The sequence below is a fragment of the Haliotis asinina genome, chromosome 11, assembly GCF_037392515.1.
Source record: "Haliotis asinina isolate JCU_RB_2024 chromosome 11, JCU_Hal_asi_v2, whole genome shotgun sequence".
NCBI lineage: Eukaryota > Metazoa > Mollusca > Gastropoda > Lepetellida > Haliotidae > Haliotis > Haliotis asinina.
In genome coordinates, this window is record NC_090290.1 from 57402139 (window position 1) to 57428503 (window position 26365).

General features: G+C 38.8%; 1 protein-coding gene across 1 annotated transcript; it reads right to left on the reverse strand.

The window, feature by feature from the left end:
* Nucleotides 1-26316, reverse strand: LOC137256231 (formimidoyltransferase-cyclodeaminase-like). Its single transcript, XM_067793955.1, has 13 exons — nt 26146-26316; nt 15675-15858; nt 14744-14872; nt 13730-13818; nt 9464-9643; nt 8924-9061; nt 8485-8616; nt 7733-7921; nt 7242-7403; nt 5370-5413; nt 4324-4462; nt 2953-3048; nt 1-1544 (listed from the first exon to the last, which is right to left on the reverse strand). Exons 1-13 carry the CDS (start codon nt 26197-26199, stop codon nt 1461-1463), a joined length of 1620 nt encoding a protein of 539 aa, XP_067650056.1. The 5' UTR covers nt 26200-26316; the 3' UTR covers nt 1-1460.
* Nucleotides 26317-26365: the final 49 nt, after the last annotated feature.

Below are 26365 nucleotides of genomic sequence, written 5' to 3' on the forward strand. Positions count from 1 at the left end.
TTTTTCAATGTTTTCATATTCAACCAATGTTCCACAGAACAACCTAAATAACATATTTCTAATATTGTATCTATTTTGTGTTTGCCCCCAAAAGTTCAAAACCAACAGTGGCATCAGATAATTTTCAAATATATTGAAGGAAGGAAGGAACAAATGAACTTTGGCCACAATATATTTTTAGGTGAACGTGCACGACACAATTTCAAATTCAACATAAACAAATGTTTCAAGGCAATTTTCTATTTTTGTTTAACACACTCTGAGACAAACCACAGAAGACTGATTTTGAAACGTCATGAGAGTGTGACAGTCAGTGAGAGGTCATGAGTCATGGGTCTCCCTATAAGGTGATAAACGTCACTAGACAGATATCTACTGATTGCACTTCCTGAACCTGGTGTGAAATCATTTCATCAGAACCATAAAATCATGTCTATCCTCATAAAAGTTTTTAAACAGTAGCAAACATTTAAAACTTGACACCATTGACTAGTGAAGCGATTTTTGTGACGTCCTCCCTGCCTGGATGTAAACTATTTATTTGATGTATATAATTGCTCATTGGTAACACATCATCCACAGGTAGGACACAAATGCTAGGAAAAAAGATATAAATGTCAGCTGCTGGTACTGGTGCACCAAGGTCAAGGAGTACAATGTGTCCAGCTCCTCACATGACAACATGAGAGAAATAGGAGGATCTTGGAGGATATTGCGGTCATAGTTCACCGTCAGTGTCATATTGCTGTATAATGCCTTTGTAGACACTTCTTAATATTAACACCGACATTCCTTCTCTCCTCATTTGAGTGAGTGAGTTGTGTTTTACAAAGCTTTTAGGAATATTCCAACAATATCACAGCAAGGGACACCAGACATGGGCTTCACACATTGTACTTACACAGGGAATCAAACCTGGACCTTTGGATGACGAGCAAATGCTTTAACCACTGGGCTACCCCACAAGTTCCCTCTTAACATTTGAAATTCAAAAACATATATTTAGTGAATTGTAAGACAGACAAGACCATACTTGGGTGATGTAAAACTAACAATGTACACTAAAAGTTAAATGCCTATTATACACCTAACAAGCATCAATGGCGGAAATTTAATGTCACTTTCTGAAATTTGAAGACAGCAACTTTTTGAGAATATTCTTACCAGTATATTAATTACCTAATTCTAAGAATAAACTCATCATGCTCGTCATATCACAGGAGTTGGTATCCATCAATTTCCCCATATATGAATCACTTTTTATTGCCATTCAAAGACTCTGAAACATTAATCTGCTATTGTCCTCGTATCACGCATTACTAATACTGGAAATCCTTCCCACACTGTTGACTTCATGCCTGTAACGCCAACAATCTAGAATACTGCCTGAACTACAGCCATTGTGGAAACTCAGAGGTATTTTATGGAGTGTGGTGTTTATCTGTGACAGGTTGAGTTTCCTATTCTCGTTCGTCTAGAATCTTGAGAATGTCGGCGCAGCCTGTCTGTGCTGTCTTCACAGCTTCGTTGATCTCACTCTCAGTCTGAAAATAGCACAGGAGTTATTTTAAAACATGACATCTACATGGAGACACATTACCCTTAATGTATATGGAAGGACAACAATCTATGGATGAACAACATCTTTCTTATACAGAGAGCAAAGTTGTCCCTCTATATTTTGTTGTCCTTCCTTACTGCTACTTCTACTGGCCTCTCACAAATGTTATTGAGTCAACAATGCATAACATCTACAAAGATGCCACTTTAAAATTGTTGAACCACACAAACACTTGGGACAAAAATCTGATGACATCAGCGTTTATAGACCTATCTCTACACTTGGATTTTAATAGGGAGGTTAAAACACAAAGGTCAGAGAGGGTTGATCATGAAATGTTGTAGTAAATAGGTGATTTCTACAAAGACAAGTATGACCAAATTCTGTCATGCTTTAGAGAAGAACTCAATTGAGTTCTCCCATGAGTTCCATGCAACCTGTATAGTAGCTCTACACCAGACAGCAACTAAGTGATGATCTGTCACATCTTATACACTCTGTTTGTGATATTGAATATGGTATTCCATTTTTTATGACAATGTTTTTTTGTGTGATAGTATAGTTTTCTTTTCACTGAAATTATATCCTAAAACATGATTAACTATTTTGATTTGCATAATTATCATCTGTTTAAATTGGCTGTACAATGCTGCAATCAAAGCCCTCCAGAGAGCTACAAATATATATCAGGGGTTCAAAAATATGTTGAAAAGCCACTTGCCCTGTGGCAACTAACTTCAAGAAAGATGTTAATGTTTATTGACTATTTATCGAAAAGTCATAATTTCATGTGAAATGAAATCCAAGATTATTTTCAGTTTGAAACCATAAGTGGATATTATCTAGTAGTCCACGGACAAGTAAGATACCATTATTTAATTGCCCAAAATGAAAACTGACTTGTCCCGGGCGTCGGGTGATGTAATTTATTAACCCGTGTATATTGTGGTCGAAGAATATCTCTGTAACAATGCAAACAACATGAGGAGTGTACTGAACATGGCATCAGTCTCTTCTGATTTAGGAATATGCAGATTTGTTAACAAACGAGAAAAGCCTGGTCATGTGATATGCAAATTAGACTGTGGCAGTGTTATGCTATGTCATTACTGCACGTATGGGTGCAACTAAATAAATGGCAAGATACGGGTTTTTAACATTATACTGTAGGCTAATAATCATATCAACATGGGACAGTTAAATCATTTAACACATCTCGAGAAACATCAGAGTTTCAAACTTTTTAAAATATGTTTGTATATTTCAAGAGACATTCAATGAAACTCTTTATCAGTTACTCATGGATGAAAATATATGGTATAAATACATCTTCTTAAACAATTCTATAAATTCATTCTAAATCCCACACCCAGGAAGGGGTGATGCCTTACCTTTTCTCTGTATGCATCATCCTTGATGTCCTTCAAGTTGGTCTTAACGTTATAGTATGCTCCCCACACACCAGTCTCCAGGGCTCGCACACCCACCTACAATACACCAGAGATAACGTTTTACTGAGGATTAATCATAGGTTTAACAACTCTAATATTAGTATAACAGACTTTTATGGCATATGGGATCCAACTTGAGGCTGTTCAACAGCTCATCACAAAGTCTAGGAGGGACACCTATCCTAGACGACCCAAGCTGCCTGGGAGGCGCTAGGAGGTTATAGTCACATGACACATACTACTGGGTATCCATTTTCTACTTGGTGAAGAGAGGCAATTTTGAAGAAAGTCACTGGCCTAAGGTCAAATCAGATGAATCACATGTGCTTCGTTGTGGGACAGGATTGTAGTCCTAGAAATTCTCAGGAGTTAAGCCGCCAAACACTGCCACCCGTCCAAGGACTGTCCAAACCCGATGTTCCTTAAAGTAAACTGATTTGTGTCTGAGCTCTTTGCACAGGACCACACCAAGCGAGTCAGAGTCAGAATGTATCTGTTTGGGGTATCCATACTGTTTTCTGTCCTTATTTCAGGTCATCAACCGACTGGGACTGAACTCACTTGGTGCCTTCAGTCCCAAGGAGAGAATCATTGAGTATATCCATCCATCCAAGGACTCGCTGGGTCTGCCCAACATTGCTTAACTTCAACTGATTTGTGGCCTCAGCTATAAGTGCATTGCAGGCATTTCCTGATGGAAGAGGGCTAACTTTTCAGAAATGCCCTTGGGTCATCTCATATCCATCTTATAAACCAACTGAAAATATACTAGTACTTTAGATATAATTTCAATACTTGGATGACACTAGCAGCCGAAGACTTGCCTTGCACGTGCAATGCACATGCTTCACACACGCTAACCATGCCCTACTTATGAGCTGCCCGCACTACCCGTCTTGTGAGGAACACATGTTTCATACCAAGAAACAATTTCATTCTCTGTAGCCTTGTGGACAAAACTGCCAAGCTAGTAAGTGAAAGGTTGCAGGTTCAAAATGAGTGTGGGGACTAGATACTGGAAATTGTCAGTATTTTAATAATGTCATATTTTATTATCATATTCAGTGATGGCAAGCCAAAGTTGTATCAATCTTCAAAAGAAGCAATAAGTTTCGGGGCAGATGGACATTATTAAGATAATGCCCTGGGCAGAAGCAATTATTTAACTGCCGGAGGAGGCGAGATTGTATCAGATTTGAAGGATATTACAAGAAAGAGTGACGTCACTGTTGGTTATTAAGCACAGGACCACACACACCAACAGCGGATATAACATGTGAGGACTGAAGTAGTTCTTGGGCTGAGTAATACCTGTAGGTCGGACTTGCAGTTGATGTTTCCGATCTTGGCGATCTCTGTGAGATGAGGCCACAAAGAGTTGACAATCCGTGCAACACATAGCGGCACCTGGACTGCAGTCAGCAGGCCGCGCTGCATGGCGATCTCACGACTGAAATGCAAGCAGCATGACTATATTATTACCAAAAGCAGAGTGACTGTATCTTGTCTTGAACTGGTTTTTGTAACACAGCAGCCATTGTGTGTCATGGGTCGGTGAAAGTGAGTTTGGCAAAGTTTAAGAATAAAAACAGGAATGTCTCTAAGGCATGAATCCATCACTTTAAAACCAATATGTCAGTCACTTTTATTGCTGATGACAAAACATATTTTTAGTGACATAAAAAGCCATGTTAAGGAACACAAATGTTTGCTATTGTATTAAGGAGACAAGCAAACTTTTTTCCTATCCTGACACACACTCTATGCTTAATTCCCTGTCTCTTCAAACGGTTACATGGTAAGTTTTGTTTTTGTTTCTTTGTCTTCTTGATCAGAACAAAGGTATCCTTCCAGGCACAATGCATTGAAATGCTAAAATGCTGAATCTGTGTAATGTGAGAGGGGTACCATATTTAACTGTGGCATAGTATCACAGGCGGCTAAGACCCTAGTATCAGCAAAAATCCAGACAACCACCCACATATACACAGGCAAGCACATCACTGAATGAAAGAAATAATCCTGAACCTTGAATCTACAAATACACTTATAGAATCAATGTCTGCTTGAATTTGCCATCATGATGTATTCTGTAGCTATATCAGTGGTATTTTGAAACAAGTTTCACATTTTTGCAAAACAGGCACAAGAATCAATTGTCTCTTGGCAGTAACAAAGCATGAGCAGTTGTCTCCTACGTTGGTTTTGAAGATTTCCAGTAAAGAACTAAAGAGTAGCCAAACAATAATCTACCATAAATAACCCTGACACATGATGATACTTCATTACCCCAAACTCAGAGTATTACTTGTAAGGTAATATTTCCATCCCAGATGAGTTCATAATGTTGAACTTACAGTTGGGTATCTTCTTCTGTCTTATGGGGTAGTTTGACAGCCAGCTGTAAGAAAAGGTCTCGTATAGTAAGAAAGTACTGTATGGCTTCTTATCGGTTGTTTTTTCATGATATTGTTACACAACTAATATTTGTCTAAATAGTTCATTGTGTAACTGCAAAACATGTATTGATTTGTGAGTACCTGCCTTATTACCTGTTATACAGTACGTTACAATTGATACATGTACATGGAAAAACGTGAGAAGACGTGAAGAACTGGAACTGTTCCACAGTTATATAGATTCTTGATACTGTTTTACAGTCATATATATACTTGTAACATGTTTGGGTATAAATAGCATAACATTAACAGTGGCATCTAGCCTCAATGTTTCTGTTCTTATATATCTGAGCCACGGTGTAGTGTTCGCTCATAACACCAAACACCCGGGTTCTATTCCCCACATGGGTACACTGTGTCAAGCCCATTTCCGGAGACCTCGCCATGATGTTGCTGGAATATTGCTAAAAGTGGCATAAAACAAAAACTCATTCACACAGTCTTAAATATCTGAAAGAGGAAAGAATATAATATTCCAGAAACAGAAGTACTGTATCATGTTATAAATCATAAAGGTGTTATATAGTCACCACACCTTCTCATACATATCCCTACTTGCAGTGCTGGCGGTTAGATGCCTGACTCTGTGGGTGTGGGTTCAAATCCCAGATGGGACTCACCTCAAAGGAGTGCCAGAATTTGTACTCCAAGGTGTAATCCCAAGTATAACATATGCTACACAGAAAATACATACAGCAAAGACTACTTGTTTCATTGTGATAATAAGTCTTCTTGCAAACACCATAAATATAATATTCAGGTATGACATGTAAAGTGAGAGTAGTCTCCCTTCGTTGTATCATTAATATTTCATAAAAATCACCATAGGCTTTATGGTATGACAACATACTGAACCCAGTTATGCGCCCCTGCTAATGAAGTCAATGATTGGTTACTAACAGTAAAGTAATTTTCTTCAAAGAAATGAAAGGATGGTGAAAGAGAAAAGTCTAGCTCTTTAAAGCATTCATCTTAGTAGCTTGATGTCAAACTCAGCGAAGTTCCAGTTAGATGATAGCTGTCTTTCAGAAATCAATTCTGGGCCAGAAAATGATATGTAACTTCAGCGCAACCAAGTCATCACAAGTCATCCAACTTTCTCACAACCAAGTCATCAAGACTGACCATCCTATCCATTTTGTCTCCTCTTTTGACTAGCACTGGACAAATTCTCTCAAGAAACACATAAGGTGTCAAGAACATTGTTCATGTCAACTTGCTAATGAAATGCATACCAAATGTATTCCCACACTATTTGGAAGACATGAGATCAGATACAAAGATCTGTATCAGATTTCAAAAGGTTTTTAAGGAAGTCATTTTCAAAATGCTGTGATACACTACATTTTCACTTGCTCCAAATCAAAGCAAAAATATATTGTTACTGTTATTTACTACCCAGAAACCTTTGCTGATTGTGAGTGAATTTAGTTTTATGCCGCTTTTAGGAATATTCCAGCAATATCATGACAGGGGAAACCAGAAGTGGGTATTACACATTGTACCCATTAGGGGAATCGAACTCACGTCCGAGCAAATGCTTTGCAAATATAGGCAAAATACAATTCACCCCTCAGCTTCCAGTTTCCCCACACAGAGGTGGACATACAACTCACCCCTCAGCTTCCAGCTTCCCCACACAGAGGTGGACAGACACCCACACGCACACACACATATACACATGCACATAGTTATAAGATGGCACTGCCACACTGACTGTCCAAGAAACTGAAGTATAGAACTATGATTGTGCTGTTAAGAGTCACTGACCATGTATTCACTGAAGGCACCAGCATCAGCATCAATGAAGGGGATGAGATCCTTCATGGCGGTGTACACAGGAGGAATTACTTTTCTCGTCTGAGGGTCAAGGTCGGCAAACTTGCGATTTCCGTACGTTAAGAATCCAACCATAGCACCTAGGGCTGCTCCCTGGATCAAATACAAAGGTCCTGTTTCAGTTATCAGACATATGTAATATGAACAGTAGGGATTTATGTAAAAGTCTTGCAATATCTAAATATGAGACACAGATGTGATGTTTTATACAATGAACCCATGGGAGAAATCAAATCTGATCTTTGAGACAAGTGATCCTGATGTGATCCACAGACCAGCCTCTGAGAGGGGTGACTAACCATCACAGTTACACACACAAGCTATGGAGCATTGTCCATATACTCACCACAGAGACAAGAGAGAGAGATTTATCTATAAACTCACCACAGAGACAAGAGGGGGAGATTTATCCACATACTTACCACAGAGGCACAAAGAGCTGCCACAGATCCACCCCCCGGGGACGGGGACCGAGAACCAACTGTCATGATGAAGTCCTTCACGTCCATGCTAACCAGTGGTCCATCCTCGTCTCCCCTGATCATATACTCGATGATTCTCTCCTTGGGACTGAAGGCACCAAGTGAGTTCAGTCCAAGTCGGTTGATGACCTGAAATAAGGACAGAAAACAACATGAATACCCCACTCAGACAATACTGACACCGAGATCCAGACCTTTGAACCCTGAGTAACTATTCCAAAGGATCTCGTGGTGTGTGGTCCTGTGAAAAGAGCTCAGACATGAATCAGTTGATGCTAAGCAACATCAAGCTCGGATGGGTGGCAGTGTTTGGCAGCTTGACTCCTGAGAGTTTCTAGGATGCTCCACAACCAAGCACCCGTCTGATTCATGTGGTCTGACCTCACACCAGTGACTTTGTTCAAAATTGCCTCTGTTCACCAAGCAGAAAATGTGACTATAACCTTCTAGCACCTAGCAGCTTGGGTAATCCAGGGTAATAAGAACCAGAATCTGATTAAGCACCGCGAGCAATCACTTGGTGTTTGGAGACAGTGCGCTATAGAAGATGGCTTATTATTACTATTATGAAACAGAGAAGAGAAGAACAGACCATCTTTCATCTTTCAGGAGCTAAGAGCCATGTAAATGAAAAAGTTCAGAAAGTTTCACAGTCAGTCCTACATGAAGACGGCATACTATGGAAATCTTACCAGCCTTAGTTTCTGGTCCTCCTCCAGTATAAACAAGTTCTCCTTCTCCATGTAGTAGTTGGCCACCATGAGCAGCGCCTGTAGGGGGACCACACCCACTATCTGGGAGCCCACCACTGCCAAGTTTAGCTCCTGGAAATACCAGTATCATCCTGAGGTTGTCAGCACAGCAAACACTTTAAGGGCTGGTATGATTCACCATTCATACAATATCATGAATATACTTTTAGTTAATTTTTTCATACTCTAAAAAATTACACTTTGAGGATTTATGTTTCCTCAATATTTTAGGAAGAATGATTGATAGCGATGACATTAGTATCTACACTGTATTGCAAGACTGGGTGGATCATGACAACTCTACAGTGAAGTTGTGACATGACCCAACTACCAATAATAAAACATGTGGCTTTATTGATTGGCTCAGCTGTCCACTTACGTCAGCATCTTTAGCACACTCCTCATAGGCGGTATGTAGAGGAGTCTTCTCGTAGTCTGTGAGATTCATGGAGACCTGTGCCATATTGGCTTCCTCCATGTACCACCCTATCGCCTGGACATCACTCAGGCGGCCTGGCTGAAACATAACATCATTCTCCAGCATGACACAGCTTCCTCTGCAGAAGATTACTTGGATATCACAGAGTGTCTGCTGATGTAGGGGAAAACTGAAAGTGACACAGGTGTCAGCTTTGGTGAAACCATCATTCAAATAATGAATGTTGAACTATTGTGCTCTAGTGAAAACCCACAATGATAGTGAAATATCAGCCTCTGGTTTGACTCTCAGAAATATTCACCTGTTCTTCAAAAATGTTGTGATGCAAGTCCAGAGAAATTTCCTCTTAACTTTAGAGAAAAAAAAAATCCGTATGGAATTGACTGAAAAAATATTTATCTCAGTCAAAATCCTTGCACACTCAAAAATCCTGAAACAGGTGATTTATTACTCCTAGAAGTTCAAATCTGCTGCCCTTACCTGATCTTTTCCCCGGCCCTGTTCTCGGACATTGAGGGCGATCCTATGGGCCTGCTCCTTGGTACCAAGCAGGTTGATGTTGTATGCAATGAGGAACTTCCTGGCACCAACTGCAGTTGCACCCCAAGACGGGACAAAGTCTACAGGACCAAAATCAGGCTTCCACAATGGGTCCTGAAGCTGTGAACACACACGAGTTATCATTCAGGACGTAGCATGTGCAAGGACCCATGAAGATATACAACTGATCTTCAGCAACCCATGCTTAATGTTAGAGGTGACTAATGGGATTAGGTGGTCAGGCTTGTTACCTTGGTTGACATGTGTCATCGGTTCCTAAATGTATAGACTGATGCTCATGCTGTTGACCACTGGAGTCTCTGGCAGATACTCAACTATTTATAGACTGACGCCATATAGCTGGAATATTGCTGGGGGCAACATAAAACATAGCTCACTCACTAGAATGTGCATGAGAAATTTATTCCTCACCTGACCATGGAATATGAGATTATGGATTAAGGCTATAACACATTGTAATAGTAAATCGGTTAATACTTTAAACTGCAAACCTGCAGATGCTCCCTATAATATATGTAAATGTAGTTAGTTGATGGGATAGCATCATATACTACTACTGGTACCTATGCTGGACCATTCTAACCAGAGGGAACTCCATTGTCACACTGACACACAACAACCATTTGTACTGCCATATAACACAACTACCTGGATGATAGGTTAAAATGTTCTTTTGGCTGGAAAAGCTGCCCCTCTAACTATATAATGCATTTAAGCCAGCAAGAGAGTTTTAACGAAACAGCCTAGAAATCACACTAATAGTTCTAAAGTTATAAAGTACATCAACAACAGACAGTTAAATTTCCAGAAGACATACCAGAAATCATTTCAAAATGCTTTTATACTTGATTGAATCAATACATGAAACTATTTTACTTTAACCATAACTTTACTTCAATCTGTTAACAAGAGTATCACGTCTAGTAGTATTAGGAGGCAGCTAGAAGTATGACAACATCAACTAGCATATCGTACCATCAGCATTCAGGAGCATTTCGGAGCATTTCATTCAAATCAAGATCAAATGTTTTCAAAGACTATGAACACAGTGTAGTTAATCAAATAATGCATATGGACACAAGTATAGCATTGGGAAAATAAAACAGTGCAATGTATGGTGTTTGACAGTGAGGTACACTGACAACTTTATTCATACTTCTCAGGATGAAGTTAGAAAAATAATCATGAAAGCTCCAACAAAATCCTGCAGACTCGATCCACGCCCCACATATCTTCTTAAAGGTCACATGCAACGTAAAACACAACTTTGCAAATTCTGATACCTTTTGGTATGCACATACCAAAACAAATCATCAAAAATTCCAATTCAACCTAGGAAAAAAAAACGCGATGAAAAAGAAGCACGTGAAATCGGAGTTCAAACGATTCACTAAATTTCCCCCAGCGCTTCAACAGCTGTGCTGCATTGCGCCCACAAGGCATGCGCAGTGAATAGGTTCATGGAGCTTGAAACAGTATGCATGCCTGGAGTATGAGATTGTCAGCAGTAGTCAAACTTCGTTGTGTACACAAACAAGTAAATAATCTACTCGTTACATAAAAAAACCTTGTGATTGTGGTAAGCAGCGTGTGTCACAGAGAAAGCTCAATGTCTGGTTTATTGACACCTATATGTCTGCCTACCTGTCTAATGACAATATGCAATACCACAGCTTCAATCATTGACCACACGCAATTTGAACTTAACACCTATCAGGCTATATGCCATAAACAAAATAAATTGATTTATGACTAGTGCACCAAAGTCCTGTCTCTACCACATTATGTAATTAGGCAAACATACATACACATGTACACATGACTTGTTTTTATGTCTGTGGGTTGCAAACAAACTACATCCATTTTTCTTGGATGACTGGCCCTGAAGGAAACTGGAAACTCTTGTCAGTTTCAAGTCCTGCTTTGTACTTGGACGAATGACAGTTTCCAGCAATTTCAGTATATGAATCCATACTTAAACTACGCATTAAGTACACTAAATGAAGTTATTATCTATAAAGAATCCTACTTTCTTGTGACTCGCCATACTTCTAAAATGCCCATCAAACAGATCATATTTCTGTACACCCAATGAGCCCTCAGCATTTCAGCAAATGAACCAGCCAATCGGAAGCTGTCGTTACACTTAAATGCACGCCCATCCGCTATGACTGGGTTCGCTCTCCCGAGGGCTTCGTTTCGAGGGAAGTAAGTCCAAGTACAAAATATTTCACTTTTGAATTGTAAACTGTACGCTCATAATGATATGTATTTGTCTTTTTACAAGCAGCAATGTATATAATATGTCATGAATAAGTGATAATTGTGTTTTAATTATGTTTGATTTTTTGGTTGCATGTGACCTTAAGCAATGCATTGAATATGTTGTGCCCCTTGTAACTGCAATCATTGCTCACTTGACAGGTTCCTGCCTGCTTCAAGAAAGCTTTAGTAAAACCACTGATCGAAAAGACCAACTTTGACAAGTAATCCATGAAGAACTATCGACCCATATCGAACTTGAGCAAGAGTGTTTTAACTTCCTCTCCAAGATCCTGGAAAAAGATGTTTCTTCCCACATGCAATGTCACCTGGACATTAAACAGAAACAGCTTTGCTCCACGTACACCATAATGTTTCTGAAGCATTGTTCAGTGGCATTGGTAATGCTCAAAGAATCAGCAGCTTTTGCTCTGACTGACCACAGCATAATGTTTGATAGAATACAGTTCAGCTACATCATATCAGGAGGAACTCTCTCATGGTTAAGATTATGCATGTCAGGACGGACTCAGTGCATCACATTACTGCGGTATCAGAGGAAAAGCTTCTCAGCTTTGGAGTTCCTCAAGGAACTGTTTTAGGCCCAGTCCTATATTGTCTGTTCTCCAAACCACTCAGTGAAATCTGTCTGTGGCATGGCTTACCATATGCCATGCAAGTCTACAAGGTCATACATCCTCGAAACAACCAGACTGTCACACACAACCTTGAGGTGTGATTAGAAGACATCAAGGCATGGACCGCTGCCAACATGCTGAAATTAAACCAGGACAGAACACAATTGATTATCTTCAAATTCAAGAACCAAATTCATGTTCACCGTGATCTGGAACTCCATGTTGGTGCCCACAACATCCACACCACTGACGAAGCGAAGAACCTTGGTTTTTATCTTGACAAATTCCTTACTATGGAAAGACAAGTTAAAGCCATCTGTAAATCATGTTTCTACCAGATCCAAAACATCAGCAAGATTAGAAAATATGTTGATGAAGAAACCTGTAAGAAGCTGGTCCATTCTTTGGTTACATCATGCCTGGAATATGGACTACTTACAGGAATACCCAAGTCTCTCATGTGCAGACTACAGAGAGTAAGGAATGCCTCTGTGTGACTAATCACTCGTTCCAGGAAATGGTAACACATGACAGAAGTTCTGCACTGGCTGCCAGTAGTCAGTATAAGATGCTAACTTACACCTTCAAGGCCCTGCATTTCCGGAACTGCTCCAGCATACCTACAGGAGCTCATCAGACCATATAATCTCACTCGATCTCTACTGTCTGAGTCAGCCTCTCTTCTCACAGTACCTTGAAAACTGAGACCTAGGTATGGAGAGAGGTGCTGCCACAAGACAGCCAGGTATGGAGAGAGGTGCTGCCACAAGACAGCCAGGTATGGAGAGAGGTGCTGCCACAAGACAGCCAGGTATGGGGAGAGGTGCTGCCACAAGACAGCCAGGTATGGAGAGAGGTGCTGCCACAAGACAGCCAGGTATGGAGAGAGGTGCTGCCACAAGACAGCCAAGTATGGAGAGAGGTGCTGCCACAAGACAGCCAGGTATGGAAAAAGGTGCTGCAACAAGACAGCCAGGTATGGAGAGAGGAGCTGCAACAAGACAGCCAGGTATGGAGAGAGGTGCTGCCACAACACAGCAAGTAGCTCAGAACAGCAACATCAATCACCAACTTCAAAAAGAACATTAAGACCTTCTGTTCAGGTGTGAATAAGCTCAATAGCCACCAGTTGACTGTAAAGCCCCTTGGTGTGATGTAGCTGCACATTAAATAGGGCACTATATAAATTTTGTACATTACTTTACATTACCATTACTGAAACCAACCAGTAAATCTAATCTGGCCTAGCAATACAAGGCATTGATCACATGCTTCTGGGGCATACCTTATTAATGAGTCCCTCGTACTCCCCTGATCTTATGTCTGGCAGCCTCTTCCTCTTGTCCTCTGTGGCCGCCTCACCATACAGATACACTGAAACAGTGACCACACAGATATACTCAAACAATTACCTTTCAGATTTTTTTAAACAATCACCATACAGATATACTCAAACAATCACCACACAGATATACTCAAACAATCAACATGCAGATATACCAAAACAATCACCACACAGATATACTCAATCACCATACAGATTTATTGAGACAATCACCACACACATATACTCAATACTCAAACAATGAACTGACATCACAATGGGACATGGGCGTATGACAACAGTTATGACCACAACATATCCTGACTTGGCTATCAAACTAATCCAATAATGACACTAACTCATTGATTCCATGAGTAGCTGCACATGCCTTGCTCATGACTCTCACCTGATCGGTGTAGCAAGTTGGTACCATTCAGACTACAGTTGATCACAGACAACCTGGGAACCCTTCGCCCACAATGGCAAACACCAGTAGGCAGGAGTCATATATGCTAATACAGGTCAACTGTCAGGTCGGTGCTCAGCTTATCCTTGTTTGCCACCAGATAATAACAACAATTACCACAATAAGAAATGTTTCAAATCAGGTCACAAGGTCACCTGTTTGACATATACATGACTCCACAGCTATGTTGTGAAGTGCGAGTATGTTTTTATAGGCCGTTGGCTATCATTAGAGTGAGTGAGTGAGTGAGTGAGTGAGTGAGGGAGGGAGTGAGTGAGGGAGCGAGCTTAGTTTTATCGCATTTAGCAATATTCCAGCTATATGGCGATGGTCTATAAGAGTCTGGACCAGACAATTCAGTGATTAGCACCATGGCCATGGACGACGTGTGAACGAAGTCAGTGAACTTGACCACCCCATCTTGTTAGTTGCCTCTTACAAGAACATGAATCTGTCATGATCTTTTCCCACAATTTTGTAGTCTGAATAAAACAACAGACAGGGTGTACCTGGTACAGAGAGTTCCTCAGCAAGTCTCTCAGCAAACTCTCGCGCACACTGAACACAGTCCTCCATGGTGGTGTCCTGTACAGGGATGAAGGGGCACACGTCCATCGCACCCATACGAGGATGCTCACCTACAGCAGACGGCATAGTAAACTCAAGTTTCAGCAAGAACCGGTCCAAGAACCCATAGCACAAAGCCACAAGAATTACAGGTTATGTCTCAAGCGAAAGAAATGTGTAAGCCCAAAGTAGCTTATTTGATAAAACACTGTCAGTTACGGTTAATGAAATACTGAAATGCACTGACATGATTTTCACATACAATGGATGACATTATTATCAGGGATGCCATGATACACTGATACTCTCAAGGTATATCAAGGCATTCAAAAGTATCAGTTTTAACATGTTTATATATTGTTTACATTTTGCAATTGTATCATGTTTTGGGGATGTTATAAGAATCATTAATTAATCTTTTTCACACACAAAGATGGGAAATTAGAACTTTTTAATCTCTGAGAATCATAAATGTGGATCATTTCACTGACAATTATCAAATATGAAATATGAAGATTCAAAATGTAACTAAATTTACGTAATAATATCTCAATAATAGGTTTTGTGATACATATCGAATTGTGATGTATTATGATACGTATCAATTCATGAAACTTATGTATCATATCATCTGTAATTTCAATCATAGTAATATTCATTCAAATGTAAAAATCAGCAAAGTAAACATTTATAAACATTGAATGTAATTACACATGATCATTCTACCCTGGTGTACATGACATGTCAAATCCAAAATTCAAATCCAACTTTGCTGTGAGAAAAATGAAGACACATGTGTAAGTAGGTAAATACGTATGTTGAAGCAATCAGAGTCATAACATTCCAGATTAATAGACCAATAGGAAGGACTACCGTTATGGGTCCTCATGTCGATGAGGTGGTAAGCTGCCCTGGCTGCATTCAGAGCTCCCTCGACTACAGTCACAGGGTTGCCGACGAAGGTGTACACTGTGCGGTTGGTGGAGATTCCTGGGTCCACGTCCAGGACACTGCATCCTTCTGTCTGAGCTATAGCAGATGCGATGGCTTCAATAACCTGCAATACACAAGTAAGATCAATTATATAAATTATATCATGTTTATCAGCCAGTTTACACCTCTGGGTACATTTGTTGTTTCCCAACATTCCCATTTTCCAAGTAAATAATTGCCACATGTACATGATCAAGTCGTGCCTATAAAACTCTCTTTGCTCTAAGTTAGTCGTAAGTGCCATACATCAACATTTCCTTAAGACTAACTTAGAGCAAAGAGAAATTATAAAACCTAGGCCCTGATTTTCCTTTGTCATATCTTATGACAACTGCCGCAAAGAGCCTGACTGCCTAACTTCCTTTTGTCTTCATTTACAACAAACTGGTCACAAAGTCTGACTACCTGATTTTATTTAGTCTCCCCTTACGATTAACTACCTCATGAAGCCCACGACACCTACCTCAAAGAGCCTGACTACCTGATTTCATTTAGAATTCTCATATGACAACTACATCAAAGAGCCTGACCACCCGATTTCATGTAGACTTCTCTCATGACAACTACCTCACAGAGCCTGACTACATGATTTCATCAAGACTTCTCTTATGAAAACTACACCAAAGAGCCTGTCTACCTGATTTCATTTAGACTTCTCTCATGACAACTACATCACAGAGCCTGACTACCTGATTTCATTTAGACTTCTCTTATGACAACTACATCAAACAGCCTGACTACATGATTTCATTTAGTCTTCTCTCATGACAACTACCTCAAAGAGCCTGACTACCTGATTTCATTTAGACTTCTCTTATGACAACTACCTCACAGAGCCTGACTCCCTGATTTCATTTAGACTTCTCTCATGACAACTACATCAAAGAGCCTGACTACCTGATTTCATTTAGACTTCTCTTATGACAACTACCTCACAGAGCCTGACTACATGATTTCATTTAGACTTCTCTTATGACAACTACCTCACAGGGCCTGATGACCTGATTTCATTTAGAATTCTCTTATGACAACTACATCAAAGAGCCTGACTACATGATTTCATTTAGTCTTCTCTTATGACAACTACCTGAAAGAGCCTGACTACCTGATTTCATTTAGACTTCTCTTATGACAACTACCTCACGAAGCCTGACTACCTGATTTCATTTAGACTTCTCTTATGACAACTACATCAAACAGCCTGACTACATGATTTCATTTAGTCTTCTCTCATGACAACTACCTCAAAGAGCCTGACTACCTGATTTCATTTAGACTTCTCTTATGACAACTACATCAAAGAGCCTGACTACATGATTTCATTTAGAATTCTCTTATGACAACTACATCAAAGAGCCTGACTACATGATTTCATTTAGACTTCTCTTATGACAACTACCTCACAGAGCCTGACTTCATGATTTCATTTAGAATTCTCTCATGACAACTACCTCAAACAGCCTGACTACCTGATTTCATTTAGACTTTTCTCATGACAACTACCACAAACAGCCTGACTACATGATTTCATTTAGACTTCTCTTATGACAACTACATCAAAGAGCCTGACTACATGATTTCATTTAGTCTTCTCTTATGACAACTACCTCAAAGAGCATGACTACCTGTTAGAATTCTCTCATGACAACTACCTCACAGAGCCTGACTACCTGATTTCATTTAGACTTCTCTTATGACAACTACATCAAAGAGCCTGACTACATGATTTCATTTAGAATTCTCTTATGACAACTACCTCACGAAGCCTGACTACCTGATTTCATTTAGACTTCTCTCATGACAACTACCTCACAGAGCCTGACTACCTGATTTCATTTAGTCTTCTCTCATGACAACTACCTGAAAGAGCCTGACTACCTGATTTCATTTAGAATTCTCTTATGACAACTACATCAAAGAGCCTGACTACATGATTTCATTTAGACTTCTCTTATGACAACTACCTCACAGAGCCTGACTTCATGATTTCATTTAGAATTCTCTCATGACAACTACCTCAAAGAGCCTGACTACATGATTTCATTTAGACTTCTCTCATGACAACTACCACAAACAGCCTGACTACATGATTTCATTTAGACTTCTCTTATGACAACTACATCAAAGAGCCTGACTACATGATTTCATTCAGTCCTCTCTCATGACAACTACATAAAAGAGCCTGACTACCTGATTTCATTTAGAATTCTCTTATGACAACTACATCACAGAGCCAGACTACATGATTTCATTTAGACTTCTCTTATGACAACTACATCAAAGAGCCTGACTACCTGATTTCATTTAGTCTTCTCTCATGACAACTACCTGAAAGAGCCTGACTACCTGATTTCATTTAGACTTCTCTTATGACAACAACCTCACAGAGCCTGACTACCTGATTCCATTTAGACTTCTCTTATGACAACTATCTCAAAGAGCCTGACTACATGATTTCATTTAGACTTCTCTTATGACAACTACCTCAAAGAGCCTGACTACATGATTTCATTTAGACTTCTCTTATGACAACTACCTCACAGAGCCTGACTACATGATTTCATTTAGACTTCTCTTATGACAACTACATCAAAGAGCCTGACTACCTGATTTCATTTAGTCCTCTCTCATGACAACTACATCAAAGAGCCTGACTACCTGATTTCATTTAGAATTCTCTCATGACAACTACATCAAAGAGCCTGACTACATGATTTCATTTAGACTTCTCTCATGACAACTACATCACAGAGCCTGACTACATGATTTCATTTAGTCTTCTCTCATGACAACTATCTCAAAGAGCCTGACTACCTGATTTCATTTAGACTTCTCTTATGACAACTACATCAAAGAGCCTGACTACATGATTTCATTTAGACTTCTCTTATGACAACTACCTCAAAGAGCCTGACTACATGATTTCATTTAGACTTCTGTTATGACAACTACATCAAAGAGCCTGACTACATGATTTCATTTAGTCTTCTCTCATGACAACTACCTGAAAGAGCCTGACTACCTGATTTCATTTAGACTTCTCTTATGACAACTACCTCACAGAGCCTGACTACCTCATTTCATTTAGTCTTCTCTCATGACAACTACCTCAAAGAGCCTGACTACCTGATTTCATTTAGACTTCTCTTATGACAACTACGTCAAAGAGCCTGACTACCTGATTTCATTTAGAATTCTCTTATGACAACTACCTCACGAAGCCTGACTACCTGATTTCATTTAGACTTCTCTTATGACAACTACCTCACAGAGCCTGACTACATGATTTTATTAGACTTCTCTTATGACAACTACCTCACAGAGCCTGACTACATGATTTCATTTAGACTTCTCTTATGACAACTACATCAAAGAGCCTGACTACCTGATTTCATTTAGACTTCTCTCATGACAACTACATCACAGAGCCAGACTACATGATTTCATTTAGAATTCTCATATGACAACAACATCAAAGAGCCTGACTACCTGATTTCATTTAGACTTCTCATAACAACTACCTCACAGAGCCTGACTACATGATTTCATTTAGACTTCTCTTATGACAACTACATCAAAGAGCCTGACTACATGATTTCATTTAGACTTCTCTCACGACAACTACCTCACGGAGCCTGACTACCTGATTTCATTTAGACTTCTCTTATGACAACTACATCAAAGAGCCTTACTACATGATTTCATTTAGTCTTCTCTCATGACAACTACCTCAAAGAGCCTGACTACCTGATTTCATTTAGACTTCTCTTATGACAACTACATCAAAGAGCCTGACTACATGATTTCATTTAGAATTCTCTTATGACAACTACCTCAAAGAGCCTGACTACATGATTTCATTTAGACTTCTCTTATGACAACTACCTCACAGAGCCTGACTACATGATTTCATTTAGAATTCTCTTATGACAACTACATCAAAGAGCCTGACTACCTGATTTCATTTAGTCCTCTCTCATGACAACTACATCAAAGAGCCTGACTACCTGATTTCATTTAGAATTCTCTCATGACAACTACATCACAGAGCCAGACTACCTGATTTCATTTAGACTTCTCTTATGACAACTACATCACAGAGCCAGACTACCTGATTTCATTTAGACTTCTCTCATGACAACTAAGAGCCTGACTACATGATTTCATTTAGTCCTCTCTCATGACAACTACCTCACAGAGCCAGACTACCTGATTTCATTTAGTCTTCTCTCATGACAACTACCTCAAAGAGCCTGACTACATGATTTCATTTAGACTTCTCTTATGACAACTACATCACAGAGTCTGACTACCTGATTTCATCTAGTCTTCTCTCACGATATGTTTTTTCCATGTTACTAAACAATGTGAGGTTTGTCAACTTTCACCCCTAATTATTACAAAACAAACATGTCACTGATTTCATCAAAAATCAAAACTTGTTTATTGATTATTACTGTATTATTGCTTTCAGACTGTTTATAATTATTATGGAAGCAGGTGCCAAACTGTCAAACTAAAATAAACTCAGTGTTTCAGGCAACACGTGTCCTAGTGAAGTGTGTTGCACATAAGATTACGACCTTAACATAACTTGTATTGCTGTACACTGTCTTCTAGATGTGAAGTTGAGTTTACACACAGATTTAAAAACTGTTACTCTTGTTTTTCAAAGTGTCTTTATTGCAATCAAATACATAGAGGACACTAAATGACCTTCCACGTAATACTATTTCTATTAAACGGGTTAGTGATTTGACACGTTTGATAAAAAATTCTTTCACAAGTTTAAGACAGGGATTAGGAAAGACAGGGGCCATGGACTAACTTGCACGTTTGAATGAAAAAATGGCCCATTAAAAGTTTGAAGTTTACTATTGATACATGGGCAATGGCCCATACTAAATTCAGAAAATGGCTAATAAAATTCCTGAAAATGGCCCATTGTTCAAGTTTCCTTTCACAATCCCTTTTCAGAAACAGTGATATTCCAGGCTTACTGAATATTTAAAGACTTGCATGATATATTTGTTCTAGCTGTATAAGAAACTAGTATGAATATATGAAACACACAACCCGCATTGAAAAACTTAGCTCCATCTTTGACAACTGCATAGAAATCTACACAGATATATCATTAAAAGCAGTAAACCAGAATCAAAACTGTGCAATCTGTTTCATAGTTTCTCTATTTTCATAAATAAGTATTTAATAATAAAGTAAATAGAGCAACTGCGCCTCATCTACATGAGACACAAGTCAGTTTATAGTTTGCTAGCCACGATCACGAGGCAAGACAAACAGCTGACCCATATCCTCAAGCACCAGCTTGTGTAGATTAGTGTCCATATGTCAGATCACACACTTGACATCAAGGTCAGCAGGGTAAGGTCACATTGATTTAGTGCTGTCACAATGACCAGCTTGGACCAGTGAGTGAGTGAGTGAGTGAGTGAGTGAGTGAGTGAGTGAGTGAGCGAGCATGACACCTTGGGCAATATTCCAGCAATATCATGATGGGGGATGCTTTAAGCACATGGATAGCCCACCCAAAAGATGTAAAAATACCAAAAGCTAACAGCTGACATAACGCATTATGCATTCACATAATACTAACATGCACTACCATGAATTTCTCCTTACCAGTGCCTGGTCATCTTTTCAGAATGTGTTAACTAGTTTACATACAAACTTCATGGATATTTTAAGTGTTTACAACCTGGAAGATCAGTAATTGACCAGGATCAGGAAATTTGTTATAGGGAGTTTTAGACGGAAATTGTCTGTATTATCACATCCTCGTATGTTTACAGTTCACTGAACATCTGGGAACTGTACATGGGGCAACAATCAGAAAAGTACTTTCTTTAACTGTCGTCAATTTCACAAATATGTACTTGAGAGCAGCTATAGATCACTAGAGCTGTGCCTAGAAGCTGATTTAGAGACCTAACACAATATTTTTGTACTATACATTCTTTGATCACTCATTGATAAAAAACAAACATGAGTGAGTGAGTTGGGTTTCATGCCGCCCTATCTTGGCAATGGACACCAGAAATGTTCTTCACACTTTACCAATGACAGGAATTAAACCTGAGTCTTCGGCATGACAAGTGAACACTTTAACCACTGCCATCACAAATATTTCAAACAAACATGAAGAGAATTTGCAAGGTACCAGGTGCATAGGACAGGCATGCCAACAGGTTTACCATACCTGACGATTTTGAATGAGTGTTTACAAAATTTGTACTTGTTTGTTTGTATGTTTGTTTATCCACACGGAATTAAGGACAGGGGGTGATTTCATAACCTCACAGTCACAACACTTCTAGACAACTACACAGAAATAATGGCATCCCTAACAATTTTGAATGGGATACTGAAAATCAGTTCAGTTTGCTCTTGGCACGAGAAGTACTGAAAGTATAATTGACTCTGATCTGGAACATTGGGAGTTTTAGATGAAAATTGTCTGTATTACCACAACCTCATATGTGAAAGTCAATTACTGACATTCCAGTTTGTAAACACTTGAAGTATCATGAAGTTATGAAAAATACTGAAAGTGTATTTTTTTATAGACAGCAGCTCGTCTGTAACGAGAATAATTAAACCATGGAAAGTGGATACATCTGTGTCATAGAGACATGCCATTGACAAACATCTTACATCCAGCTGTGAACACTGTGAACAGATTGCAGTGCAAAGAGATACAACAGTATACCAATTAAGTCATTTATTAATGTACTTTATCCTGTGTAAGTATACACTAGATAACCTTTTGATACAGGGATATTTTTAAAATTTTTATCTGCTGCTTTTAAGTCAGATACTGCCGGCTTTACCAAGACTCCGATGTTCTGATGAGTGGAGCAAGTGTGAACAAGTACCAGCATACATGGACAAGCCTCAGAAGTTTCCCTAGTCTCCACCACGTGGACAGCAGGGTCGTAAAGATGAATAAGTGTGTAAATACATCTCTTGATTAACCTGTAGTTTTCAGTCTATACAATTTAATATTATTATGGCGGTTGTCAGTGGCTTTACTGTCATAAATGACTCAACTTATGATTACTATATCTACTCTACAGAGCGTCTGTACTGAAAACATAAATCAAATACAATTTATTCCCTGCAGATACACTTATCCTAACTTTGATTTCATGTTCCACAAGTCTATTACCCTAAGTACACAGTTGCTTACACCATACCTCTCACTCTGTAGTTCATGCAGAATTATTTACTTAAACATTGCTGGATGAACTTACCAAGCAGTGTGAATGTCAGGAATTATGTATGACTCATGGCTACAGATATAAAGTCACATAAAGGTTCATCACATATTTCCAGCACATGGATGCAGCTGGGCCTGTTCCGAAGTTAAATTCAGTCCAGTCACTGCAGCCTGTCAATACCACGGTCATGTTAATGTAACTGACAACAAGCTTTACAGCTTTGATGAGATAACCTGCATTTCACGGATAACATTATCAATATATAGGAACAAGTAATACATTAAAATACAATCTTATATACAATGCGTAAAATAGGTTTGATTTTAAGAAAATAATGTTTGACTTGTTCTCATAGTGTTAAGTTAATATTACTTATTCTCATGGCGTCATGTTAATATTACTTTTCTCATAGTGTCAAGTTAATATTACTTTTTCTCATGGTGTTAATTTAATATTACTGCAAAATATAACACATTCTCATCATGCATGTTCAAAAGAACTCATATTTTAAGGAAGTAGCACATTTCTGTCCATATTGCCTCCAGGACAAATTCCTCCCTTGCTGAGATCCATGAAAGAATATTAGAAATATAGGTCAGTTACAGAATAACTTAATGACCCTTAATAACCCTCTCTCATTTCTGAAGAAGCGGGTTTAAAACAGCAATCACTGATAATGTGGTATGTTTGAGTTACATTAACTGCAATTCCCAAGGGCCTGGCAGCAGGTTACAGAAACTAGCTGTTGAGTCTGAGATAAAGTGACTCGCTACAGATAGACAAAGATACACAAAAACTATTGGGGGTTATATATGCTGAAATGAGTGAGTGAGTGAATTTACCTTTATGCTGCTTTTGGCAAATTTCCAGCAAGGCGGGGGTCCACCAAGATAGGCTTCACACATTATAACCAGGTAGGGAATTGAACCTGGATCTCAAGCTTGGTGGACAAACGCTTTGACCACTAGACTACCCCACCACCACTTATCTATACACTGGAACACAACTCAGCTGAATGTGGGGGATGTTGGCATACTTCCTCAATCAAATGAGGAAATACAGTATTGACAGTGTTTGAAATTGAGGCACAGAGGACATTACCCTATTTCCTCTATCAAACAAGGAAATAGCATTAAAAATTATGGGGTGTCATGTTCAGGGCATAATGGTCTCCTATTTGCTTAACGCACTGACAGTCTTTAAGCAGAACAGCATCCTATCAATGTGAGTTTGAATCCAGGTCAAAACCAATTACATTTTCGGTTTGCCTGTATCACAACCTTCTTTGTGGATTTCACAAATGTGGTATACATCTGAGTCCCACACCTTATTACTTATAGAACCCACCTCACTCACTCACTCAATAGCCAATGGAGCTTGCATTGATCTTGTATTGTCAAAGCAATGTTCATTAATCTTTTCGGAAAGCTCATTTAAGAAATTGACCAATGTTAAAAAATTTGAACGAAAGAAGAAATTAAATTACCTTTCACAAATATTACATCAGCTGTCTATATAATATTTACATCTAAATAGCTAAAAGAATATACAAATTGATAATTTCAGAAACTGTTAATGAGTAGACAAATAGAAAGCCTGTTTTATTCTCATCAAACCATTTAAGATCATCCTCAACTACAAACATTTTTGGTTTTTGTTCATTAACAGTGAATTTGATGTCAAATATATATGTATAACCTAGTACTTAAGGGCCTCACTGGTTTATTATCTGATGCAGTATAGTCAACTGTCTATGTACTGTGCAGAAACATGAAACTACCTTATCACTATGCTTTATTTCTTGGAGAGGGTTCCTGATGCCTTACATACATGCCCCTGAGCTGACTGGATTATTGGATTGTCCACTAATATATGGCTAGAATACTGATGGCTGTGCTGATCACAAACTAACTGAGAATGTCACAGATTTTGCTAAATAGTAGTGCACATGCTCTTAACTCTTCTAAAAAACAAGCAAACCTTTACCAACTAATTGCTGTCTTAGAGATCTGGTGACTTTGTTCAGCTAATAAAACAGATCTTCCCTACCATAACACCAACACAGAATAACATGACCATTTCATATACAGGAACAAAGTCAGGAGGCAAATAGTGAGGGCAGTGAAAAGACAAAATAGGTATGTCAGTGTACACAGATTGATTCTCAGATATATTAATACAGAGTAATTATATAATTAACTTGGTCCAGTTACAAAAGTAGTAATTAAGTAGCCTACAGTCTAATCAACAAATATACTGATTTCCATGAGTGGTAAAATATATACATTTCACTTACTGCCATGGCAGGGTACACTGGCACTATGGGTGTGCAGCTTTATGGGTCATCTCATGTTTGTTACATTTTGTTACCATGGATACTGTAAGGGAAAATCCAGCACAATGCACTGATATTGAAACGGGGAAAATCAAGTGTGATGCAGTTGAAAGATTGATTCTTCATTCCAATGAGTATTGGCTACATCTAGAAATTAATCGAAAATAAGTAAAGTTTTTGTTGTTTCAGAAGTATTTATCACAGTGCATCAGCTGATTTGTGTGCATGTAACTGTTTTGTGCATCTGTTTTCAAAATATATCAAGCATGTTGGAATATCCTTTGAATCGCAGCACTCCAATCATGACACCTTATCAATTCTTATCTAACACTGAATTAGATATGTCAGTCTGACTGGCGTAGAAACTGTAAACATGTTGTATCATGAACTTTCCTGTTGCGATAAGCTTTGCTATTTTTTAACAAAAACATAAAAATGCATAGAGTAACTGTAATTATAAAAGTTGTCTAACTCATAAATCTGTTCATCCAGGAAATTAAAATAGGTCAATAATCTGATTAAGATCGGTGACCATAGTGATACAGTATTATGTTGACAGTGTTGCAGGGGCATGCAACATTGTCATGTTTCGGTATTCAAACGTGTATTCCCGTAATAAGTCTATCACTTGCATCACATGTATTTTTCAAATATGAGTAAAACCCAAACAAAACAATGACACTTACGCAGAAAGAGGAGTGGAGCTCGAAAATTTAAGAATTTGTTTCGATGGGTAGATTATTGACAACTTAGTCATCAAAAAAGAATGTCTTACCTCCTTGCTTCTCCCTTCGGAGAAATTCGGCACACACTCGATAATTCTAGGCATTGTGTATCTCCTGCTCAAGTTGTTCACCTCAGCAACCTATGCGATCGAATGTTGCCCAAAAGTTTGCTTGCAGGTATAAGTTCTGTGACCGACTTCCCATGTAGACGATATGTGTTCTTCGTCAACACGCTTTGCGTTTGTAACTGGGTGATTTGTGACGTTGCAG